Source organism: Saccopteryx leptura, chromosome 10 (assembly GCF_036850995.1).
Source record: "Saccopteryx leptura isolate mSacLep1 chromosome 10, mSacLep1_pri_phased_curated, whole genome shotgun sequence".
Classification (NCBI taxonomy): domain Eukaryota; kingdom Metazoa; phylum Chordata; class Mammalia; order Chiroptera; family Emballonuridae; genus Saccopteryx; species Saccopteryx leptura.
In genome coordinates, this window is record NC_089512.1 from 3,176,010 (window position 1) to 3,195,233 (window position 19,224).

The following is a 19,224-nucleotide window of genomic DNA, read 5'->3' on the forward strand; positions in this document are numbered from 1 at the left end:
AAAGACCCAAATTGAGCCCTTCCAGCCCGCAGAGAAACGCCTGGGTGTGCCACCCAGCTGCTGAAAACGAACCCACGTACGTACGAACGTGCGGAAAGGCTGCGTCTGAGCAGTTATTTGCAAACATGCACGTGCCAGGGCGCAGACAGGGTCCTGGGCTTCTGCGTTCTGAGTTAGCTGTCTTCCTTGTGAACCTGAGTTTCCCCCAGAAGGAAGTACAGTGAGTGCAGCTGAGGATAGCTTTAATTGTTTAAATACCATCTCAGGTTTTTCCAGAGAAGATGAGCAAGTGTTTTACTCTAATTACTTCTCTGTGGGTGGGTGTTTTGGTGGAAAACAAAGAAGTAAATAACTGTGCCCCCCCCCCGCCCCACTAGGAAGCGGCCACCTTCAAACGCTGTGGTTGGCTCCCTGGGCCCTCAGGTTGGCAGACTCAGTGATGTCTGTGGTTGGCTCCCTGGGCCCTCAGGTTGGCAGACTCAGTGATGTCTGTGGTTGGCTCCCTGGGCCCTCAGGTTGGCAGACTCAGTGATGTCTGTGGTTGGCTCCCTGGGCCCTCAGGTTGGCAGACTCAGTGATGTCCCTCTTGCAGTTTGAGGTGTGTTTTAACCGCTGAGCGGGCGCACAGGAACCCGCTGGCTGCTGCTTTTTTTTTTTTTTTCCTTATCTCACCATTTTCAATAGAGTTTCCCTAAATCAGCCTCCTCCTGATGGACTGCTCTAAATCGGGAAGGATCCCCAAGGATGCTTCCAGGAGTGAAGAAGGAGAAGTTGCCAATTTCTTATCAGGGGAGCCTTGAAACCGACACAAGTCGCTTCTGCCTTATCTCAGTAGTCAGGGTCGTCCAGACGCCCCCATCCACCCACCCCATTCCCACCAGGTTCAAGGGGGAAGGGTTGTAAACTGCATCATGATGGGAGGAGTATAAAGGGACTTGCGACCATCCTCCGCCTGCTACATTGTATGTGGCCGACCATCCTCCGCCTGCTACATTGTATGTGGCCGTCTTTCTTATTGTCCTGTTTATGATTTGGAAGAAAACAGAGGTACTCAGAGAAAAAAAACAACAACACAACAATTGTTTTTTAAAACGATTGTTTTTATTTCCATGGTGATAGGGAGGGCAGAGGTGATAGATCAGGGGTCCCCAAACTTTTACACAGGGGGCCAGTTCACTGTCCCTCAGACCGTTGGAAGGCCGGAATATAAAAAAAAAAAAACTATGAACAAATCCCTATGCACACTGCACATATCTTATTTTAAAATAAAAAAGCAAAACGGGAACAAATACAATATTTAAAATAAAGAACAAGTAAATTTAAATCAACAAACTGACCAGTATTTCAATGGGAACTATGGGCCTGCTTTTGGCTAATGAGATGGTCAATGTGCTCCTCTCACTGACCACCAATGAAAGAGGTGCCCCTTCCGGAAGTGTGGCGGGGGCCGGATAAATGGCCTCAGGGGGCCGCATGCAGCCCGCGGGGCCGTAGTTTGGGGACCCCTGTGATAGATAGATGACATGACGTTTAGGTTAGGAAGGGTTTTCGATGTTGGTGAGACACGCTACCTGCACCGTCCTACTCGAGCTGTGACTGCGGAGAAAATCCTGATCGTGATACGTGCGTGCCTGATGTCGGGGGGAGGGGGGGGGGGGGGAGGAGCGCTGTCCGAGACTCGCGTGGCTGTGTGTTCAGAACCGAGAAGGACGGGGCTGTGGGAGCCCGGGATCGCGTCCACGTGGACGGCCCCGCGTTCTCTCGCCTGACGCCCTGCTCTCTGTCCCGGCCCCCAGCCCCGTGCCCACGATTCTCTGGAGGCGAGCCGATGGAAAGCCCATCGCAAGGAAGGCCCGGAGGCATGAGTCAGACGGGGTCCTGGAGCTCCCCAACTTCCAGCAGGAGGACGCCGGCCCCTACGAATGTGTGGCAGAAAACTCCCGGGGCAGGAACGTGGCCAGGGGGCAGCTGACGATCTACGGTGAGTTGCCGACCACGGCTCCTCCTTGGCCGAACCGTCCTGGTGTGAGCGTGGTGGGAGGGGGGCAAACTAAGACTGTAAACCTCCCCCCCCCACCTGAGCGGGGCTGTTCCCTGGGTGTCGGTGGGTGTGGGGAGGGAGGTGGAGCCAGGACGTGACAGAGCAGAGAGGAAGCCATCAGGCTGATGCCTTTGGGGACAGGGGTTCCAGGGAACACAGGTGCGAAGGAGCTGTTTCTCCCTCCCGCCAGCCAGCTGTTAACCCCACCCCGGAAGTGCTGTGTCTCCCCGCCTCCTGTTTTCGCTTGTTTCTGTTTTTAAACCCCACCCAGGCTTTTCTTCATCTGCGTTTTGATTGGGGGCTCGTGGTAAGCCTGGTCATTTCTCCTCTTGGGTCGTGGTTTCGGGAACTGTTTTTGCAAGGCACACTTGCCAGATTTAGCTCCGATCGGAGCAAAGTGGTCGCGACAGAACTCTCACCCCCAAGGACGCTTCACGTGCACCTGCCTCGGTTCCAATCAGCTCCTGGGCGCCGGGCCAGATGTCCTCTCCGTGCGAAAGCTCTAGCATGTGGTCCTCAGGCGAGCCGACGTGGAAGCCTGCTGGGTGTCTGTTCGATGTCCAGAAAGGGGTTTCATAGAGCGGATCCCTGAGCTCTGCCAAGTGGGAGCATTCCCGAATCCCAGCTGTCCGGGCTGTTGAAAATAAACGCTATATATTATAGATCGGTAACGATTCAGGAATGGTTTACACACACACCCAGTGCCTTCCAATAGTGCCTTCCCGTGATGAGAGAGTTGTTCTCGTGGGGACACGTTGTACCAAAAAGATGTAAGGGGTCTCCTTTCTTGCAATCACTGGAACCACAGAAGTCTGTTTATTTCAGCAGTTCTTCTTCCAGAGCACTTTGGTTTTAAGACAGGAAAACCCCCCTCGTTGGAAACTGGGGGGTTGGGGTGGGGATTTCGACAGTCAGGTCACCTTCAGTGACCTCTCCCACGTGACCCTCGGCACTTTGGACTTCTGTCCACCCAGTGGGTCCCGGGAGGCAGGGGGGCACGGATTGTGCTAGAGCGCACGGCACATGCTCACGTGGGCCGCGGGTGTTTGCGTCCACCTGCGACCTTCCTGCTCTCACCCCTCCTCCACAGCAACGGAGACCAGCTCCCTCGCTGAACTCAGGCCCAACCCACTGGCTGGACGCGACAGAAACTCGCCCAGTTTTGTTCTGTGGTGGTAGCTGGCGCCTCACTTCACTGGAAAGTAAAAGACACCCCCGTTCTTCGGCTGGAAGAACAGGAGCCTGGAGTCCTTAGCTTCGCTCCGTCAGACCCGGTGGCCGGCTTTTGTAAAAGTATTTAGGGTACTTTTGTTCCCTCCAGTGGGATCCTTGTTTCTTACATGTCAGGTAGGGGCAGCCCTGAAAAGACTCAGGGAAATTGCCAGTTTTTTGTTTTGTTTTATTTCTTTATTAGTTGAATAGACTTTGCAGTTTGGCGGGGGCCTAGGCCTAAGTGTTATCTGAGCTGCTCCACCCACTGAGTTGAGCCATTTTCGCTTTCGTTACTTTCCTTCAAGCGAAATTCCTGCTTTCGGCCTGCGTGAAAGGCACGAAATCTTCCGTGACCAAGAGCTGACACAGGCTCTCTAGTGGGGCCGCTGACCCCACGGGGAAAAGGCTTCTCCCGAATTTCTGTTCTGAGAGCGAGCCTTCCCCGGCCCCCAGCCTTGCGGAGGGAGATGTTTTTCCGGGGGCGCTGACCGTTTCTCTTGTGCGTGAAGTTCTGCTTACCCACGTGGGGGGCGGGGTCAGTGCAGACTGTCCGCCCTCCGCGGTAGCTCCGCCTTCTCCTCCGCCCCCCCCCCCCCCGGGGTAGCTCCGCCTTCTCCTCCGCGGTAGCTCCGCCTTCTCCTCCGCCCTCCGCGGTAGCTCCGCCTTCTCCTCCGCCCTCCGTGGTAGCTCCGCCTTCTCCTCCGCCCTCCGCGGTAGCTCCGCCTTCTCCTCCGCCCTCCGCGGTAGCTCCGCCTTCTCCGCCCTCCGCGGTAGCTCCGCCTTCTCCTCCGCCCTCCGCGGTAGCTCCGCCTTCTCCTCCGCCCTCCGCGGTAGCTCCGCCTTCTCCTCCGTGCGGTCAGCCACCCGGACCTTGGAAGCTGGTCAGACCCGTGGGTTTTCCTGGCGCTCGGCTGTGGCACCCACGTGGGTTCTTTTATTTTTCCCTCGCGTCGCATCTCAGTGGGACAGAAGCTATGGCGTTGTTTCCGCTGTCACAGGGGAGCTTACTTATACAAAAGTGCTTGGATGTCCTTTTTGGGGTTTTTTTTTGTTTTGGGGGGGGGTTTGGTTTCTGTTGGGTTTTCCCATAGTGCTGTGTTCCTAATATCCAGCTCCGTGAACCCCAACCTGAAGGAGATGTTCTCATTCAAACCACGACGTAGATCACAGAAGGGGAGGGGGCGCCCCTAGTCACAGATGCAGAAACGAGAGACTGGTGGTGGCGTTGCGACGGGCTGTGCGCAGGGGCTCGGGGACGGCGATCCCTGGGCTTCCGACGGGGCCCCTGCCGCCACTTCCGGTCCACACGGTCGCGCCCCGCTCCTCGGAGCTGCACCGCCACAGCCCAAGGCGTGCTGACCCCCGCCCCGCGTTACGAGAGGACCTCTCCCTCCTCGCCCCCAGACCACACGCCCCTCTGAGGCCTGGCCCTGTGCGGTCCCTCCACCCCTGTGCGGTCCCTCTGCCCCTGCCTCCCGTGTCCACGTGACGGAAGCCCACGTCCCGGCGGGGGTGTGCCCACCCGGAGGGGTCTTGAGGTCAGCGTGGGCTAGTCATCGTGTCTGGGGCTCCTGTGAAGAAGGAGACTAGTTCAGACGTAGGAGAGCTTACCCACCCATCCCCCAGCCCTGGCTTCCTGGTCACCTTTGACCATGACCCGTGCTGGACCAGGGTGTCCTGATTGCAATCTGCTCTCTCAGACGTTTCTCAGCGCAGAAACTTCCTAAAAATAGATGTGTTTCTTTTCAGGGGTAAAATACCGTGGATCTTTTTTGCTAACTGTCAGAGTTTTCCAAAAACGATTTTCGTGTGTTATTAATCCGTTCAGCAATTTTTTTTTTCCCCCACTGCCTCTCCTACAGTAGGAGGGCTGCAGGGACAGAGCCTGGCCCTTAAGGAGTTTCACCGCTCCAGAAGTGGTCAGACAGCCTACTGTTCAATAAGTAAACGAGCCAGGAACGTTCTCGTTGTGATAAAGAAAGATGAAGAAAATAATTAGGAAGGTGATGCAAGACAAGAGCTCGGGGGCAGGGAAAGGTCTCCGGAGATAAGGAGTCAGGGAGGTCGTGCCTCCAGCTGACCTCTGAGCTGAACTGTCCACGGTGGGAGAGAGCCAGCCTTCCGAGGGGAGGTACTGTTCCAGACAGCCGGTCAGGAAGTGCAAAGGCCCTGGGGCAGGAAACGCCTCGACACCACTCACAGTGAGAAACAGCACAAGTGTGAGAAAACCCGGCGGCTGATGGATAACGCGGCACCCCGTAAGCCCGGCCCAGCGTCTGGGTCTTATTCTGGGCATAACGGATGGGAAACTGCACAAGGATGTTATCCAGGGTGGTGACTCGGTCTGACCCTTGCCTTCAAACGGCCTCTCTGGCTGCGTTGGGAGGAGTCGAGTCTATGGAACTGGGAGCAGGAGCGTGGAAACCGGTCAGGAAGCCATCTAGGTGAGAGGCATGGGTGGCCGCGACTCAAGGAATGAAGAGAAATACCTCTTTAAGATATATTTTGGACTGACCAGGCGGTGGCGCAGTGGATAGAGCGTTGGACTGGGATGCGGAGGACCCAGGTTAGGGACCCCGAGGGTGCCAGCTTGAATGTGGGCTCATCTGGTTTGAGAAAAGCTCACCAGCTTGGACCCAAGGTCGCTGGCTCGAGCAAGGGGTTACTCGGTCTGCTGAAGGCCCACGGTCAAGGCACATATGAGAAAGCAATCAATGAGCAACTAAGGTGTCACAACAAAAAACTGATGATTGATGCTTCTCATCTCTCTCCGTTCCTGTCTGTCTGTCCCTATCTATCCCTCTCTCTGACTCTCTGTCTCTGTTAAAAAAAAAAAAGACATATTTTGGAGTTAGAGCCCATAGTTAGACTCCCTTGCGTCATTCCGATAATCACCTGGGTTACGGATAAGGAGACTGACTCCCAAAGAGATGACGCGGTGGGTTGACGTCCACAGGAAGTCACGCTGTGCGTTGGGGTCAGCCGGGATGAAACTAGAACACAGAATGCCAGGCCGTTCCCGCAGGATCTCAGTCGGCAGGTGGGGGCCGAGAACTTGCGTCCCGTGACGTTCCCAGGGGAGGGCGTCCACGCTAAGGACCGTCACGCTGCGCTAGCTGGGCCACCGTTTCTCAGGGGGGACGGTGAGAAGCAAGGCGAGGTGTCCCGACAGCTCCAGAGCGCCCAGGGCGACCTGTCCTGCCAGCCAGCCAGCGCCCGCGGGCCGGGGAGAAGGGGCGGGGCGGGGAGAAGGGGCGGGGCGGGGGCGAGGGGATGTAATAACCCTGGCGGAAAGGGTCTCATTCACTTGGTAACCGCTCCTCTTCTGCCTCCTGCGTCCGCCTAGTCCTTGCCTTTGGCACAGACGGGCCGAGAGGATTGTAGTCCTCATCGTCGTTTGGAAGAATGAATTGTGAACCGGAGGACTCTGAGCTTGAATGTCTTTTGTGCCAGCGGTATTGTTAAGAGATTTAACACCGTCTTCGCCACGAGGAAATCGTCTAATAGCTGAGCAGTAAAATAAAGCTGGGTGTTTTATTGAATCCTTTTTCATGTTTGACCCGGAAGAAACAATTGGGGGCCAAACCATTGACTCGTAAAAGTTGAGGAAAAAGAAGACCCGGGGACGAATAATGACTCACCCCACATCTCACGAGTTGCGCGTCAGAGCGCGGGCTAGAACTCCCTGTCTGTGTTGATACACCATATGTTACTTCTCCTGCCGGTTAACACATTTTAACAAAATAGGTAAGAAAAAAAAACACAAACAAACCCATCAATCATCCGGATAATTTCCCTACATATTTTCCACAGCAGTGTCAAAAATGAAAACATCCTGATGAACGATTGATTTTTTTTTCCCCCCACTTTCTATTTTCTAAAACGTTCACCTGATGCTTGAATCCAGAAGGAGCAGCTTGTATTCACCTCTCCAAAGTCCGTCGGTCACTGCCTGTCTAGACCTCGGTCCCCTTGGGCTCTCACGGCGGCACTGGGGGGCCAGGTGACAGTCCGTATGGGTGTGAGAGTGTCTATAAATAGGTCACCAATCGTGGACCTAGACACAGGGCGCCCGCCTGGACAACATCCTCATTTCCCACGGGGGTGCCGCCTGCCTGTGACCACTAGGATAATAGCCCTGCAAAGTGGCTCCAAGGTCAGAGGGACCAAAATGTGACCACAAGCCATTAAGTAGAGCGAGAGCCTGTTCCTTGGTCCGAACAGAACTGAACTCAGGGCCCTCCGTTTCCCCGAGTGTCGGTCGAGAAGGTCGACAACTTTTGTTTCCCTTCCCCTTCATCCCATGTTTCCCGTAAAGAAGGTCGCTGGAATTTTTCAAGGGGATACATGTTGGGGACGTGTAGATAATGGTCGGTGTGCAATTGTGCAGGAGTGAGGACTCGGGGTCCTGACCGCTGATAAACTCCAGACCAGGGAAGGTGGGGTCAGGTCAAGGGCAATATATCCAGAAGCCGTCCACTTGCCTTCCCCTGTATCGGCCCAGAGGGCAGTGTAACTGTAACAGCGTTTTGCCATCAAGGGATAGGCGATATATATGTGGCTGTGATTAATCCTGTTTACTATGTGGGGGTCTGCATAGGTGACCCCAAACTGCATTTCAGACTTGACTGTCTTTCCGTAGTAATAGTACCGAACCAACGTGTGCAGGCCTCCCTTGGAGATGCGATTGAGGCATGGAGTTATCAAAGGTGGTCTAGAGATTAAGTGATAAATACCATAGAGCCACATGCATGATTAAGAAAGGAAAAAGGAAAGAGACAGTGTGTTCTGTGGTGCACTAAAATGGACCATGTGTTAACCGGAGGACTTTGAACTGGGTGACCCAAAGCCACATGGGGAGATACGAACATTCTCCATCAGGCACAGACGTTCATTGTGCAGCACAGAACACTCGCCCACAGAGAGGCGACCCGTCCAGTCTACGGGCTCGAGCGGCCGCAGCGGCCAGTGTGGGCCCTGGCCCCGCAGCTCTGCACCTGCTGTGTGAGAAGACCGATCGTCCCATTCTTTGTCACTTACATAACGTGCTATTTCACGGCTTGCCTCCCTGGGCCCACGTCCAGACATTCGCTTCCAAAGGACCCTGTGCCTGTCGTTTCAAACGGGGCTTCTGTGAATCCCTTTCGCTTGAAAAACTAAGGACGTAGGTACCTGGCACTGTCCCCGCACAGCCTGAATTTCCTTGCCGACTTCACCTTGAGAGGGGGGCGGCACAGATGAATACCTGTGAGCTTTCCGGCCACCGGGTCGCATTAACCCCACCCCCACCCCACCCCCACCCCCCCGCAGACCCTGTCCGCAAAGACAGAAGCAGCTGGAAGGAGGGTTTAATGAGCAAGAACTCAGTAAGGTCTTTTCAAAACCCTCCCCAGGGGGCCTCCCCTGCCCCTCCCCACCCCCCCTTGTCTCAGATTGCCAGGTTTGGCCCCAGCAGACCTCCCCTGCCCCTCCCCTGCCCCTCCCCACCCCCCTCCCTTGTCTCAGATTGCCAGGTTTGGCCCCAGCAGACCTCCCCTCCCCACCTCCCCTTGTCTCAGATGGCCAGGTTTGGCCCCCAGCAGACCTCCCCTGCCCCTCCCCACCCCCCCTTGTCTCAGATTGCCAGGTTTGGCCCCAGCAGACCTCCCCTCCCCACCCCCCCTTGTCTCAGATTGCCAGGTTTGGCCCCCAGCAGACCTCCCCTGCCCCTCCCCTGCCCCTCCCCACCCCCCCTCCCTTGTCTCAGATTGCCAGGTTTGGCCCCAGCAGACCTCCCCTCCCCACCTCCCCTTGTCTCAGATTGCCAGGTTTGGCCCCCAGCAGACCTCCCCTGCCCCTCCCCACCCCCCCTTGTCTCAGATTGCCAGGTTTGGCCCCAGCAGACCTCCCCTCCCCACCCCCCCTTGTCTCAGATTGCCAGGTTTGGCCCCAGCAGACCTCCCCTCCCCACCCCCCCTTGTCTCAGATTGCCAGGTTTGGCCCCAGCAGACCTCCCCTGCCCCTCCCCACCCCCCCCTTGTCTCAGATTGCCAGGTTTGGCCCCAGCAGACCTCCCCTGCCCCTCCCCCCCTTGTCTCAGATTGCCAGGTTTGGCCCCCAGCAGACCTCCCCTGCCCCTCCCCACCCCCCCCTTCTCTCAGATTGCCAGGTTTGGCCCCCAGCGGACCTCCCCTGCCCCTCCCCACCCCCCCTTGTCTCAGATTGCCAGGTTTGGCCCCCAGCAGACCTCCCCTGCCCCTCCCCACCCCCCCTTGTCTCAGATTGCCAGGTTTGGCCCCAGCAGACCTCCCCTCCCCACCCCCCCCTTGTCTCAGATTGCCAGGTTTGGCCCCAGCAGACCTCCCCTCCCCACCCCCCCCTTGTCTCAGATTGCCAGGTTTGGCCCCAGCAGACCTCCCCTGCCCCTCCCCACCCCCCCTTGTCTCAGATTGCCAGGTTTGGCCCCAGCAGACCTCCCCTGCCCCTCCCCCCCCTTGTCTCAGATTGCCAGGTTTGGCCCCCAGCAGACCTCCCCTGCCCCTCCCCACCCCCCCTTCTCTCAGATTGCCAGGTTTGGCCCCCAGCGGACCTCCCCTGCCCCTCCCCACCCCCCCCTGTCTCAGATTGCCAGGTTTGGCCCCAGGGGACCTCCCCTCCCCACCCCCCTTTGTCTCAGATTGCCAGGTTTGGCCCCAGCGGACCTCCCCTCCCCACCCCCCCTTGTCTCAGATTGCCAGGTTTGGCCCCAGCGGACCTCCCCTCCCCACCCCCCTTTGTCTCAGATTGCCAGGTTTGGCCCCCAGCAGACCTCCCCTGCCCCTCCCCACCCCCCCTTCTCTCAGATTGCCAGGTTTGGCCCCCAGCGGACCTCCCCTGCCCCTCCCCACCCCCCCTTGTCTCAGATTGCCAGGTTTGGCCCCAGCAGACCTCCCCTGCCCCTCCCCCCCTTGTCTCAGATTGCCAGGTTTGGCCCCCAGCAGACCTCCCCTGCCCCTCCCCACCCCCCCTTGTCTCAGATTGCCAGGTTTGGCCCCCAGCGGACCTCCCCTGCCCCTCCCCACCCCCCCCTTGTCTCAGATTGCCAGGTTTGGCCCCAGCAGACCTCCCCTGCCCCTCCCCCCCTTGTCTCAGATTGCCAGGTTTGGCCCCCAGCAGACCTCCCCTGCCCCTCCCCACCCCCCCTTGTCTCAGATTGCCAGGTTTGGCCCCCAGCGGACCTCCCCTGCCCCTCCCCACCCCCCCTTGTCTCAGATTGCCAGGTTTGGCCCCCAGTGCTCTGTTTTTTGAAAGAAAGCGCTGCCTAAGCCAGGCGAGATAGCGGAAATCTATGACATTGAGATCTCCGTTCCGCCTGTGGTTTTTTGATGTTTCCCTTTTGAACTTCAACTTGACATTGCTTCATAAGTTACATCTGCCCTTCCGATGTCTGCTCTCCCCCCACCCGGCTCTCCGCACAGTGCGGTTCCGTTGTGGTTCACAGGCTGCCTAGCCCTCTGGTGAGTTTCTCCTTGGCTTTGTTCTCCGGGGCTGTGCTGGGGTAAGAATTCAGCGGGTCGAAGGAGCACTCTGGCACAATGCTGCCACCAGCCCAATCAGGGCGACACCGCATCCGCCCCCCTCCCCGCGCCCACCCCCGCTGGGCAGAGAGCTGATGAGGCCGCCAGCGGCTCTGTGAGCACCACCAGCACTGGCAGCAGGAGGAGGGAAGGGCGGCCGCCCACCTCTTCTCCAAGGAGGAAGGTTACGGCCCTGCCTTCAAGTTAATGCCTGTTGATGTTACAACTTTTTCTGAAAGTTGACCCTTCCGGCCTCCCCCTCTCTCACGGGCAGCCTAGCTCCCACCAGCAGAGGGTTTGTGAAATTGTGCTTGGCTCTTTGAAACGCAGGAAATTGCTTCGGGATGCGGAGAAAGGAGGAAGCATTTATTCGGGGACCTGGAGACCTCTGCTGGTTAAGAGACTTGTCGGGCGTTTTTTCTAGGTTTTCTTTGTCGTTTAAGAGAGTCAGGTGGACAGCTTGACCTCCTCGTGCGCCGACCCCCTTTCTGAATTAAATCACGAATCATTGGGAGCCTCGCTGGAAGGGGAGAAGAGTCTGAGGCCAGGTGAGGAAGGGACCTGTTGAGAATATTGAGTGGCATCTTCTAATGCAGGGGTCCCCAAACTACGGCCCCTAGGCCACATGCGGCCCCCTGAGGCCATTTATCCAGCCCCCGCCGCACTTCCAGAAGGGGCACCTCTTTCATTGGTGGTCAGTGAGAGGAGCATAGTTCCCATTGAAATATTGGTCAGTTTGTTGATTTAAATTCACTTGTTCTTTATTTTAAATATTGTATTTGTTCCCGTTTTGTTTTTTTACTTTAAAATAAGATATGTGCAGTGTGCATAGGGATTTGTTCATAGTTTTTTTTTTTTATAGTCTGGCCCTCCAATGGTCTGAGGGACAGTGAACTGGCCCCCTGTGTAAAAAGTTTGGGGACCCCTGATCTAATGAGATACCGATAGCCACTCTGACGCTCAGGTTGGCCTGGGCAAGCGTCACCCTCTCGAACTGCCCTGCGCGAGAAGGTAGTAACAGTTTAGAGGGAGAGAGAAAGCTTCTCTCTTGTATGAAATCTGGGCTGGAGGCCTTCTGCCTAATTGGGTTCGTCGTTCAAGTTAACGGTGGCATGAACCAGAAGTCCTGATATCTGGGAAGACATTTTACAGAACGTGGGATGAGCACCTCTTTGCCTCCTTTAAGAGCAAGGAGGCCTGACCTGTGGTGGCGCAGTGGATACAGCATCAATCTGGAATGCTGAGGTCACTTGTTCAAACCCCAGGCTTGCCTGACCAAGGCACATATGGGAGTTGATGCTTCCTTCTCCTCCCCCCTTCTCTCTCTCTCTCTCTCCTCTTTCTCTAAAAATGAATAAAGAAAAGCAAACTCTAAAAGAACACGGAGAGAAAGTGCACCTGTGGCTGAAGCGTGACAAATGTAGCACATTTTTGGAGGTTGGGGCGAGGGGGGGGGCAGGGCAGGCAGCTGGACTTCCGGTGCTCACGGTGGTCAGGGCTCGGTCTGCTGGAAAAAAATTAGTGAAAATCCGCACTCGTTAGGAGGTTTGGGATTCGGGGCGCCACGCTCTCGTGGGTAACATTCTATCGAAATGAAATAGGAGCCGAGAATGAGGAAATGATGATTGTCTCGTAAGAGAGAGGAGTCACAAAAGTTGTGGCTGGGATGTGTGAGGGTCAGTATTACCAGGCAGAAGAGAGGCTAAGCTCCGTCACACAGAGACCCCGAGATGCAGTGGCTTAAATGACTTTATTTCTGTCTCACGTATCTTTCCAAAAACAGGCAGGCCAGTCAGGGGCGGCTTTACTCCCCACGGTCACCCCAGGTCTCGGGTGGGCAAATCTGCATTCTCTCCCCCCAAAATAGCCTCCAACTCGGAGCCAGAGGCTGTTAAACAGTCGTCATCTTTCCTCCCAGCAGCAGGAAGGGGCAGTGAGAGTCCATCCAGGGCTTGTCTCTTTAAGTAAATATGCTGGGAGCTGCTCTGGGGACGTTCACAGGCGAGCCATTGGCCTGAGCTGTGTCACATGATCATTCTCTAGCTGCAAAGCCATCTGGGAAATGTAGTACGCAGCTAGGAAAAAATGTCAGCCCAGCCAAAAATAGAGGGGGCCCTGTGGGATGGTTCTCCCACACAAAAGGGAGAGAGAAGAGCTACTGGGACAGTGAATTTTTCCATATGACTAGTGCTAATTTTATTCCTTCTGCCTTTAGTGATAAAAGAAGACCAGCCGCAGGGGTGACACAAGCCGCATTGGGAGTTGGACCCCGGGGGTGGGGATGGGGGAGGGGGAGGTGTTCTCATAGCTCTCCTGACCTTCTAACCCGCCTTGCACATCTGCGGCACATCTGGGAAAGGAAGTGCACGCAAAGCCTACTTTTCTGTCCCTCGGTTGCATTACGATAAACGTAGATGCAACAGACGCTGAACGTACCTCTTTCCTTTGCTCTGCTTTCCGGACCGCCCACAGCTCAGCCAAACTGGATCCAGAAAATAGGCGACATCCACGTGGCCATCGAGGAGGATGTCTCCTGGGAATGCAGAGCCAACGGAAGGCCCCGGCCCACCTACCGGTGGCTGAAAGACGGGGAGCCGCTGGTCACGCAGGTAAGCACACACACGCGCGGGCGGGCGGTGACTGCGTCCCAGCGTGGACTACCGTGTCTGTCGAGTGGGGCCCCGTTGCTATGGAAACAGGAAGAAAAGACATGCGGTTTCCAAAATAAAATGCCCTTGAGGTGAGAACTGTGAGCGTCGATGCCCTCGGTCATCGGAGCCCACAGACCCGGCTGTCCGGTGTCACTACTGGCCCTGGTCATCGGAGCCCACAGACTCGGCTGTCCGGTGTCACTACTGGACATGGTCATCGGAGCCCACAGACTCGGCTGTCCGGTGTCACTACTGGACCTGGTCATCGGAGCCCACAGACTCGGCTGTCCGGTGTCACTACTGGACCTGGTCATCGGAGCGCACAGACCCGGCTGTCCGGTGTCACTACTGGACCTGGTCATCGGAGCCCACAGACCCGGCTGTCCGGTGTCACTACTGGCCCTGGTCATCGGAGCCCACAGACCTGGCTGTCCGGTGTCACTACTGGACCTGGTCATCGGAGCCCACAGACCCGGCTGTCCGGTGTCACTACTGGACCTGGTCATCGGAGCCCACAGACCCGGCTGTCCGGTGTCACTACTGGACCTGGTCATCGGAGCCCACAGACCCGGCTGTCCGGTGTCACTACTGGACCTGGTCATCGGAGCCCACAGACTCGGCTGTCCGGTGTCACTACTGGCCCTCGGTCATCGGAGCCCACAGACCTGGCTGTCCGGTGTCACTACTGGCCCTCGGTCATCGGAGCCCACAGACTCGGCTGTCCGGTGTCACTACTGGCCCTCGGTCATCGGAGCCCACAGACCCGGCTGTCCGGTGTCACTACTGGACCTGGTCATCGGAGCCCACAGACCCGGCTGTCCGGTGTCACTACTGGCCCTGGTCATCGGAGCCCACAGACCCGGCTGTCCGGTGTCACTACTGGACCTTGGTCGTTGCAGGCTAACGTCTCTGACTTTCCACTTGGGGAGGGGCGCAGGTGGCCTGGGACGTGTGTGCTTGTGCCGAGACACATCTGTGTGCTCAGGAGGCACAGGCGGGTGAGGTCTCAAAGCACCCAACCACCCCCCCTTCTGTCGACAGTGTAACATTGTCACTCCCTGCCTGGGGACTCCTGACAGCGAGGTGCGGACGCCCACCCGGCAGACTGACCTCTGCCCCAGAAGAGCAGTCATGATGCAGCAAACATGAGGGCAGCGTCTGTCGTGTCACAGAAGCAGAGCAAAAAACCACAAGTGGAGACGGGCTGGAGGCCTGGGAGCCGGCGGTGGGAACGGGGGTCTCAGGCACCAAGGTTTCTCAGAGAGACTTTTTTTTTTATTATTATTCATTTTAGAGAGGAAAGGGAGAGACAGAGGAGAGACAGAAGGGGGGGAGGAGCTGGAAGCATCAACTCCCATGTGTGCCTTGACCAGGCAAGCCCAGGGTTTCGAACCGGTGACCTCAGCATTTCCAGGTCAATGCTTTATCCACTGCGCCACCACAGGTCAGGCAAAGGTTTCTCTCTAGAGACAAGAATCAATCATTTCAAAGCTAAAGTTTGGGGTGTAGACCCCCCCCCAACACCCCCACACACAAACACACACACCTACCTACCGCCTGCAATCTCCCTGTCCAGCAGGCTCTTAGACACATGGGTGCCTCCAGCTGCAAAGGGGTCTGGGAAATGCCGTGTGTCGCCAGAAGAGGGGTGGACGGCGCTGGCCGTGCCCCCGACCCGGCCCTGTGACAGAAGCTCCAGTAACCCCCGTGTCCCCACAGGTCAGGGCCTCAGAGAAGCCACGACAGCCACAAAAACTGCTAATTTGGGGAGAGAAAGTCAAATAAACAAAAACAGCTCCTTTTCAGGACAAGCCTGCAAACCAGTATTCCAAACCACGTGCAAAACAGGCGCTCCCAGAAAATAACTGATCCACACAGCAGTCCAACGAGGATACAGGAATGTCTGTTTCAATGCCCCCACGGCAGTCCAACGAGGAAGCAGGGATGTCTGTTTCAACACCCCCACAGCAGTCCAACGAGGACGCAGGGATGTCTGTTTCAACGCCCGCACGGCAGTCCAACGAGGACACAGGGATGTCTGTTTCAACGCCCGCACCAGCAGTCCAACGAGGATACAGGAATGTCTGTTTCAACGCCCGCACAGCAGTCCAACGAGGACACAGGGATGTCTGTTTCAACGCCCCCACGGCAGTCCAACGAGGACACAGGGATGTCTGTTTCAACGCCCGCACGGCAGTCCAACGAAGATACAGGGATGTCTGTTTCAACGCCTGCACGGCAGTCCAACGAGGACACAGGGATGTCTGTTTCAACGCCCACACGGCAGTCCAACGAAGATACAGGAATGTCTGTTTCAACGCCCGCACAGCAGTCCAACGAGGAAGCAGGGATGTCTGTTTCAACGCCCGCACCGCAGTCCAACGAGGATACAGGGATGTCTGTTTCAACGCCCGCACGGCAGTCCAATGAGGAAACAGGGATGTCTGTTTCAACGTTTGAAGGGATGAATCATGGAGTCACTTCCATAAAGGCCAAACAAGATATTTTGGAAAGATGAGCAGATGCATCTTTTCAAAGACCATGTAGGACCTTAGAAACGTATAACCATGCAATGACGACTCGACGGACACTCTTCATGTTGTCAGGAGAGATGATAAGTGACATTAATGATGTTTCCAAAGGATGTGGGCGCACGCCTCTCAAACAAGTTGAACAAAACGGTCACGGGTCCTACCTCTTCAGACCCACCGTCCCCTCGGACAGTCCCAGGGGCCCTGAGCAGTAAAGGCCATCGTCTGTCCTCTTGGACGGACAAGGACCCCGACTCTGGTCTGTAAAACGGGCAGAATGGAGCGATTTGCCTGAGATCACGTCACTCGTAAGGAACGGGGCCAAGATCCAGAGAGGAAACGCCTCTTGGGCTCAGAACCACCCCAGTTTCCCTGCAGAAGGTTTTCAGAACCGATTCGACGGAAAGTTGCTTTAGCAAAAGGAGTCGGGTGAAGGGGGAGGGGCAGGATGAGAGATGGTCTAGGGAGAGAGAGAAGAAAAGCGTAAATGCTCTTGGAAGATATTTTTAAATATTGCTCTCTGCCTCTGGGTTTTCTAAAAACCGACTCGGAGGCAGAGGGGGTGCTGTGGGGTCTCCCGGGGAGGAGTTGGGGGAGGGGTCCCCGAGGAGCGGAGGGAGGTCACAGAGCACGCAGTTGCAGTGGAGGCCTCCAGGGCGGCGCTCTGGAGCAGGCAGGGCCTTCAAAGTCTCCCCGGTAGAGGCAGGGAGGTGCTCAGTCTTGATGCCCCTGCAGGGACCCACCCTGGGGTTTTGTGAAGTTCCTTCTGCCGAGCGCAGGCAGTCTCAGAGACACACTGGTCTGCGAGCCGTCACCGCAGTCGGCAGCCGGGAGAACAGCCCCTGGGCGCTGAGAGGAGCGTCTGGAAGCTGCAGCCCCTGGGAGAGAAGGACCCGATGTGGTCCAAGCACGTCCGTGGGAAGAACCGGAGCAGAGCCGGCGGGATGGGGAGCCCTGGGGCCCGGTTTAGTTCTGCTGATGGCGACTTCCTGCTGAGCTCGCATGTCTGCTGAAACCTGACATGGTCCTCAGGCTCCGGGAAGAGAGCCGGTTCCCCGAGATCACAGGCCCCGGGGAGGAGCCTGCTCTGTGCATAGGCAGGGTTGTCACTGCACACAGAGCCCACAGGGCCCCTGTGCCCAACCCTTCCTAGCGCCCATGCCCCTCCTGTCACTGGACAGGCTCCTGCTGGGCCCACGGGGCCCCTGTGCCCAGCCCCTTCCAGCGCCCGCGCCCCTCCTGTCACTGGACGGGCTCCCGCTGGGCCAACGAGGCCCCTGTGCCCAACCCTTCCTAGCGTCCACGCCCCCTCCTGTCACTGGATGGGCCCCCGCTGGGCCCACGGGGCCCCTGTGCCCAACCCCCTCCTGTCACTGGACGGGCCCCCGCTGGGCCCACGGGGCCCCTGTGCCCAGCCCCTTCCAGCGCCCACGCCCCTCTGTCACTGGACAGGCTCCCGCTGGGCCCACAGGGCCCCTGTGCCCAGCCCCTTCCAGTGCCCACGCCCCCTCCTGTCACTGGACGGGCCCCCGCTGGGCCCACAGGGCCCCTGTGCCCAGCCCCTTCCAGCGCCCGCGCCCCTCCTGTCACTGGATGGGCCCCCGCTGGGCCCACGGGGCCCCTGTGCCCAGCCCCTTCCAGTGCCTGCGCCCCCTCCTGTCACTGGACAGGCCCCCGCTGGGCCCATGGGGCCCCTGTGCCCAACCCCCTCCTGTCATTGGACGGGCCCCCGCTGGGCCCGTGGTCTCCCCGTTCTAAAACCCAGACAGAAGTCCCCAGAGTGTGGGTGTCCAGGGAGCCGCACGCTCCCCCCTTTGTGTGACGTGAGGGAGCACATAGCCTGATGTGATCAAAGCCTGACTGGTGTCTGGTGTCTGTCCCTCTGCACGTCCACCACCAGCGCGTCTTCGTCCCTTTCACTTTTTTTATTTTTTTGTATTTTTCTGAAGTTGGAAACGGGGAGGCAGTCAGACAGACTCCTGCATGCGCCCGACCGGGGTCCACCCGGCGTGCTCACCAGGGGGCGATGCTCTGCCCATCTGGGGTGTTGCTCTGTTGCAACCAGAGCCATTCTAGCACCTGAGGCAGAGGCCACAGAGCCATCCCCAGTGCCTGGGCCAACTTTGCTCCAATGGAGCCTTGGCTGCGGGAGGGGAAGAGAGAGACAGAGAGGAAGGAGAGGGGGAGGGGTGGAGAAGCAGATGGGCACTTCTCCTGTGTGCCCTGGCCGGGAATTGAACCCGGGACTCCCGTACGCCAGGCCAACGCTCTACCACTGAGCCAACCGACCAGGAACTCATCCCTTTTACTTTTTAAATGACAGGTCTCCCGGGGAGGAGGGGATCGTTTTTGGTACTCGTGAACATTGATGACACAGTTCCATACCCTCCGGCCGACAAGTGAGAAGAGGCTGCTGTTCCGAAATTTCCTTGCTGGGCGGGTCACCCGCACATGGGCCCCTGCAGTAGAGAAAGGGGACAGTGAATGACTAGCTCCCACTTCATCTTTAATAAACCTAAACCGAGAACGACTGTGTCTCCGCTTCCTCCGTGAGGGTTGAAATCTGACTCACCTGACCGGGGTCGCCTGCTCACAGTCTGAGTGTTTTTGTTAAATACTAGAAACAGTACCTTGGGTTGTCTTTCCCACCCCCTCAGACCCTCACCCCACTCCCAGGCCGCACAAAGCCTTCGCCTAAAAAAGCATTTTGCATTTTAAGTTCATCCACTCCGCAGAGATATTTATCTGAATGCTTTCACTATTAAATCAATAGGAACTCAAGAGGGTCTTGCAATTTAAATTCTATTTTCCAGCTGATTTATGGGTTGCTCCCTTCAGCATCTGACCTGCCACAAATTCGGCTGACAGATAAATAGATCATATTATGAAAATTGCTTGTATGATGGCCATTTTCTTCCCATTAAGGCCCTTTGATACAACAGGGAGCGAAATTGCCTGAAGGTCTCAGTTGTAGAAGGTCGTTGTTTTGTGTTCCTCTTTTATTTTTTATGTTTCTTTTCCCCACAGGATAGAATTCAAATCGAGCAGGGGACGCTCAACATCACGGTGGTGAAGCTCTCGGACGCCGGCATGTACCAGTGCATGGCAGAGAACAGGCACGGCGTGATCTTCTCCAGCGCGGAGCTGAGTGTGATAGGTGAGTCTTTATCCTGGGAAGAAAAAGAAATTAGTTTTTTTAATTTATTGGGTATTTTTTTTTATTCAGAGAGAGTAGGGGAGGCTGAGAGATAGAC

At 56.9% G+C, this 19,224-nt stretch overlaps 1 protein-coding gene across 5 annotated transcripts in view; it reads left to right on the forward strand.

Moving 5' to 3' along the window:
- LOC136382110 (contactin-4) overlaps positions 1–19,224 on the forward strand; it is an 813,951-nt gene that overhangs the window by 632,372 nt on the left and 162,355 nt on the right. For all 5 annotated transcript variants that reach the window (XM_066351018.1, XM_066351022.1, XM_066351020.1 and 2 more), the window contains 3 exons: positions 1,797–1,981; positions 13,261–13,397; positions 18,998–19,127. In XM_066351018.1, coding sequence (XP_066207115.1) covers positions 1,797–1,981; positions 13,261–13,397; positions 18,998–19,127 — 452 coding nt within the window. The remainder of the gene's footprint in view (positions 1–1,796; positions 1,982–13,260; positions 13,398–18,997; positions 19,128–19,224) is intronic.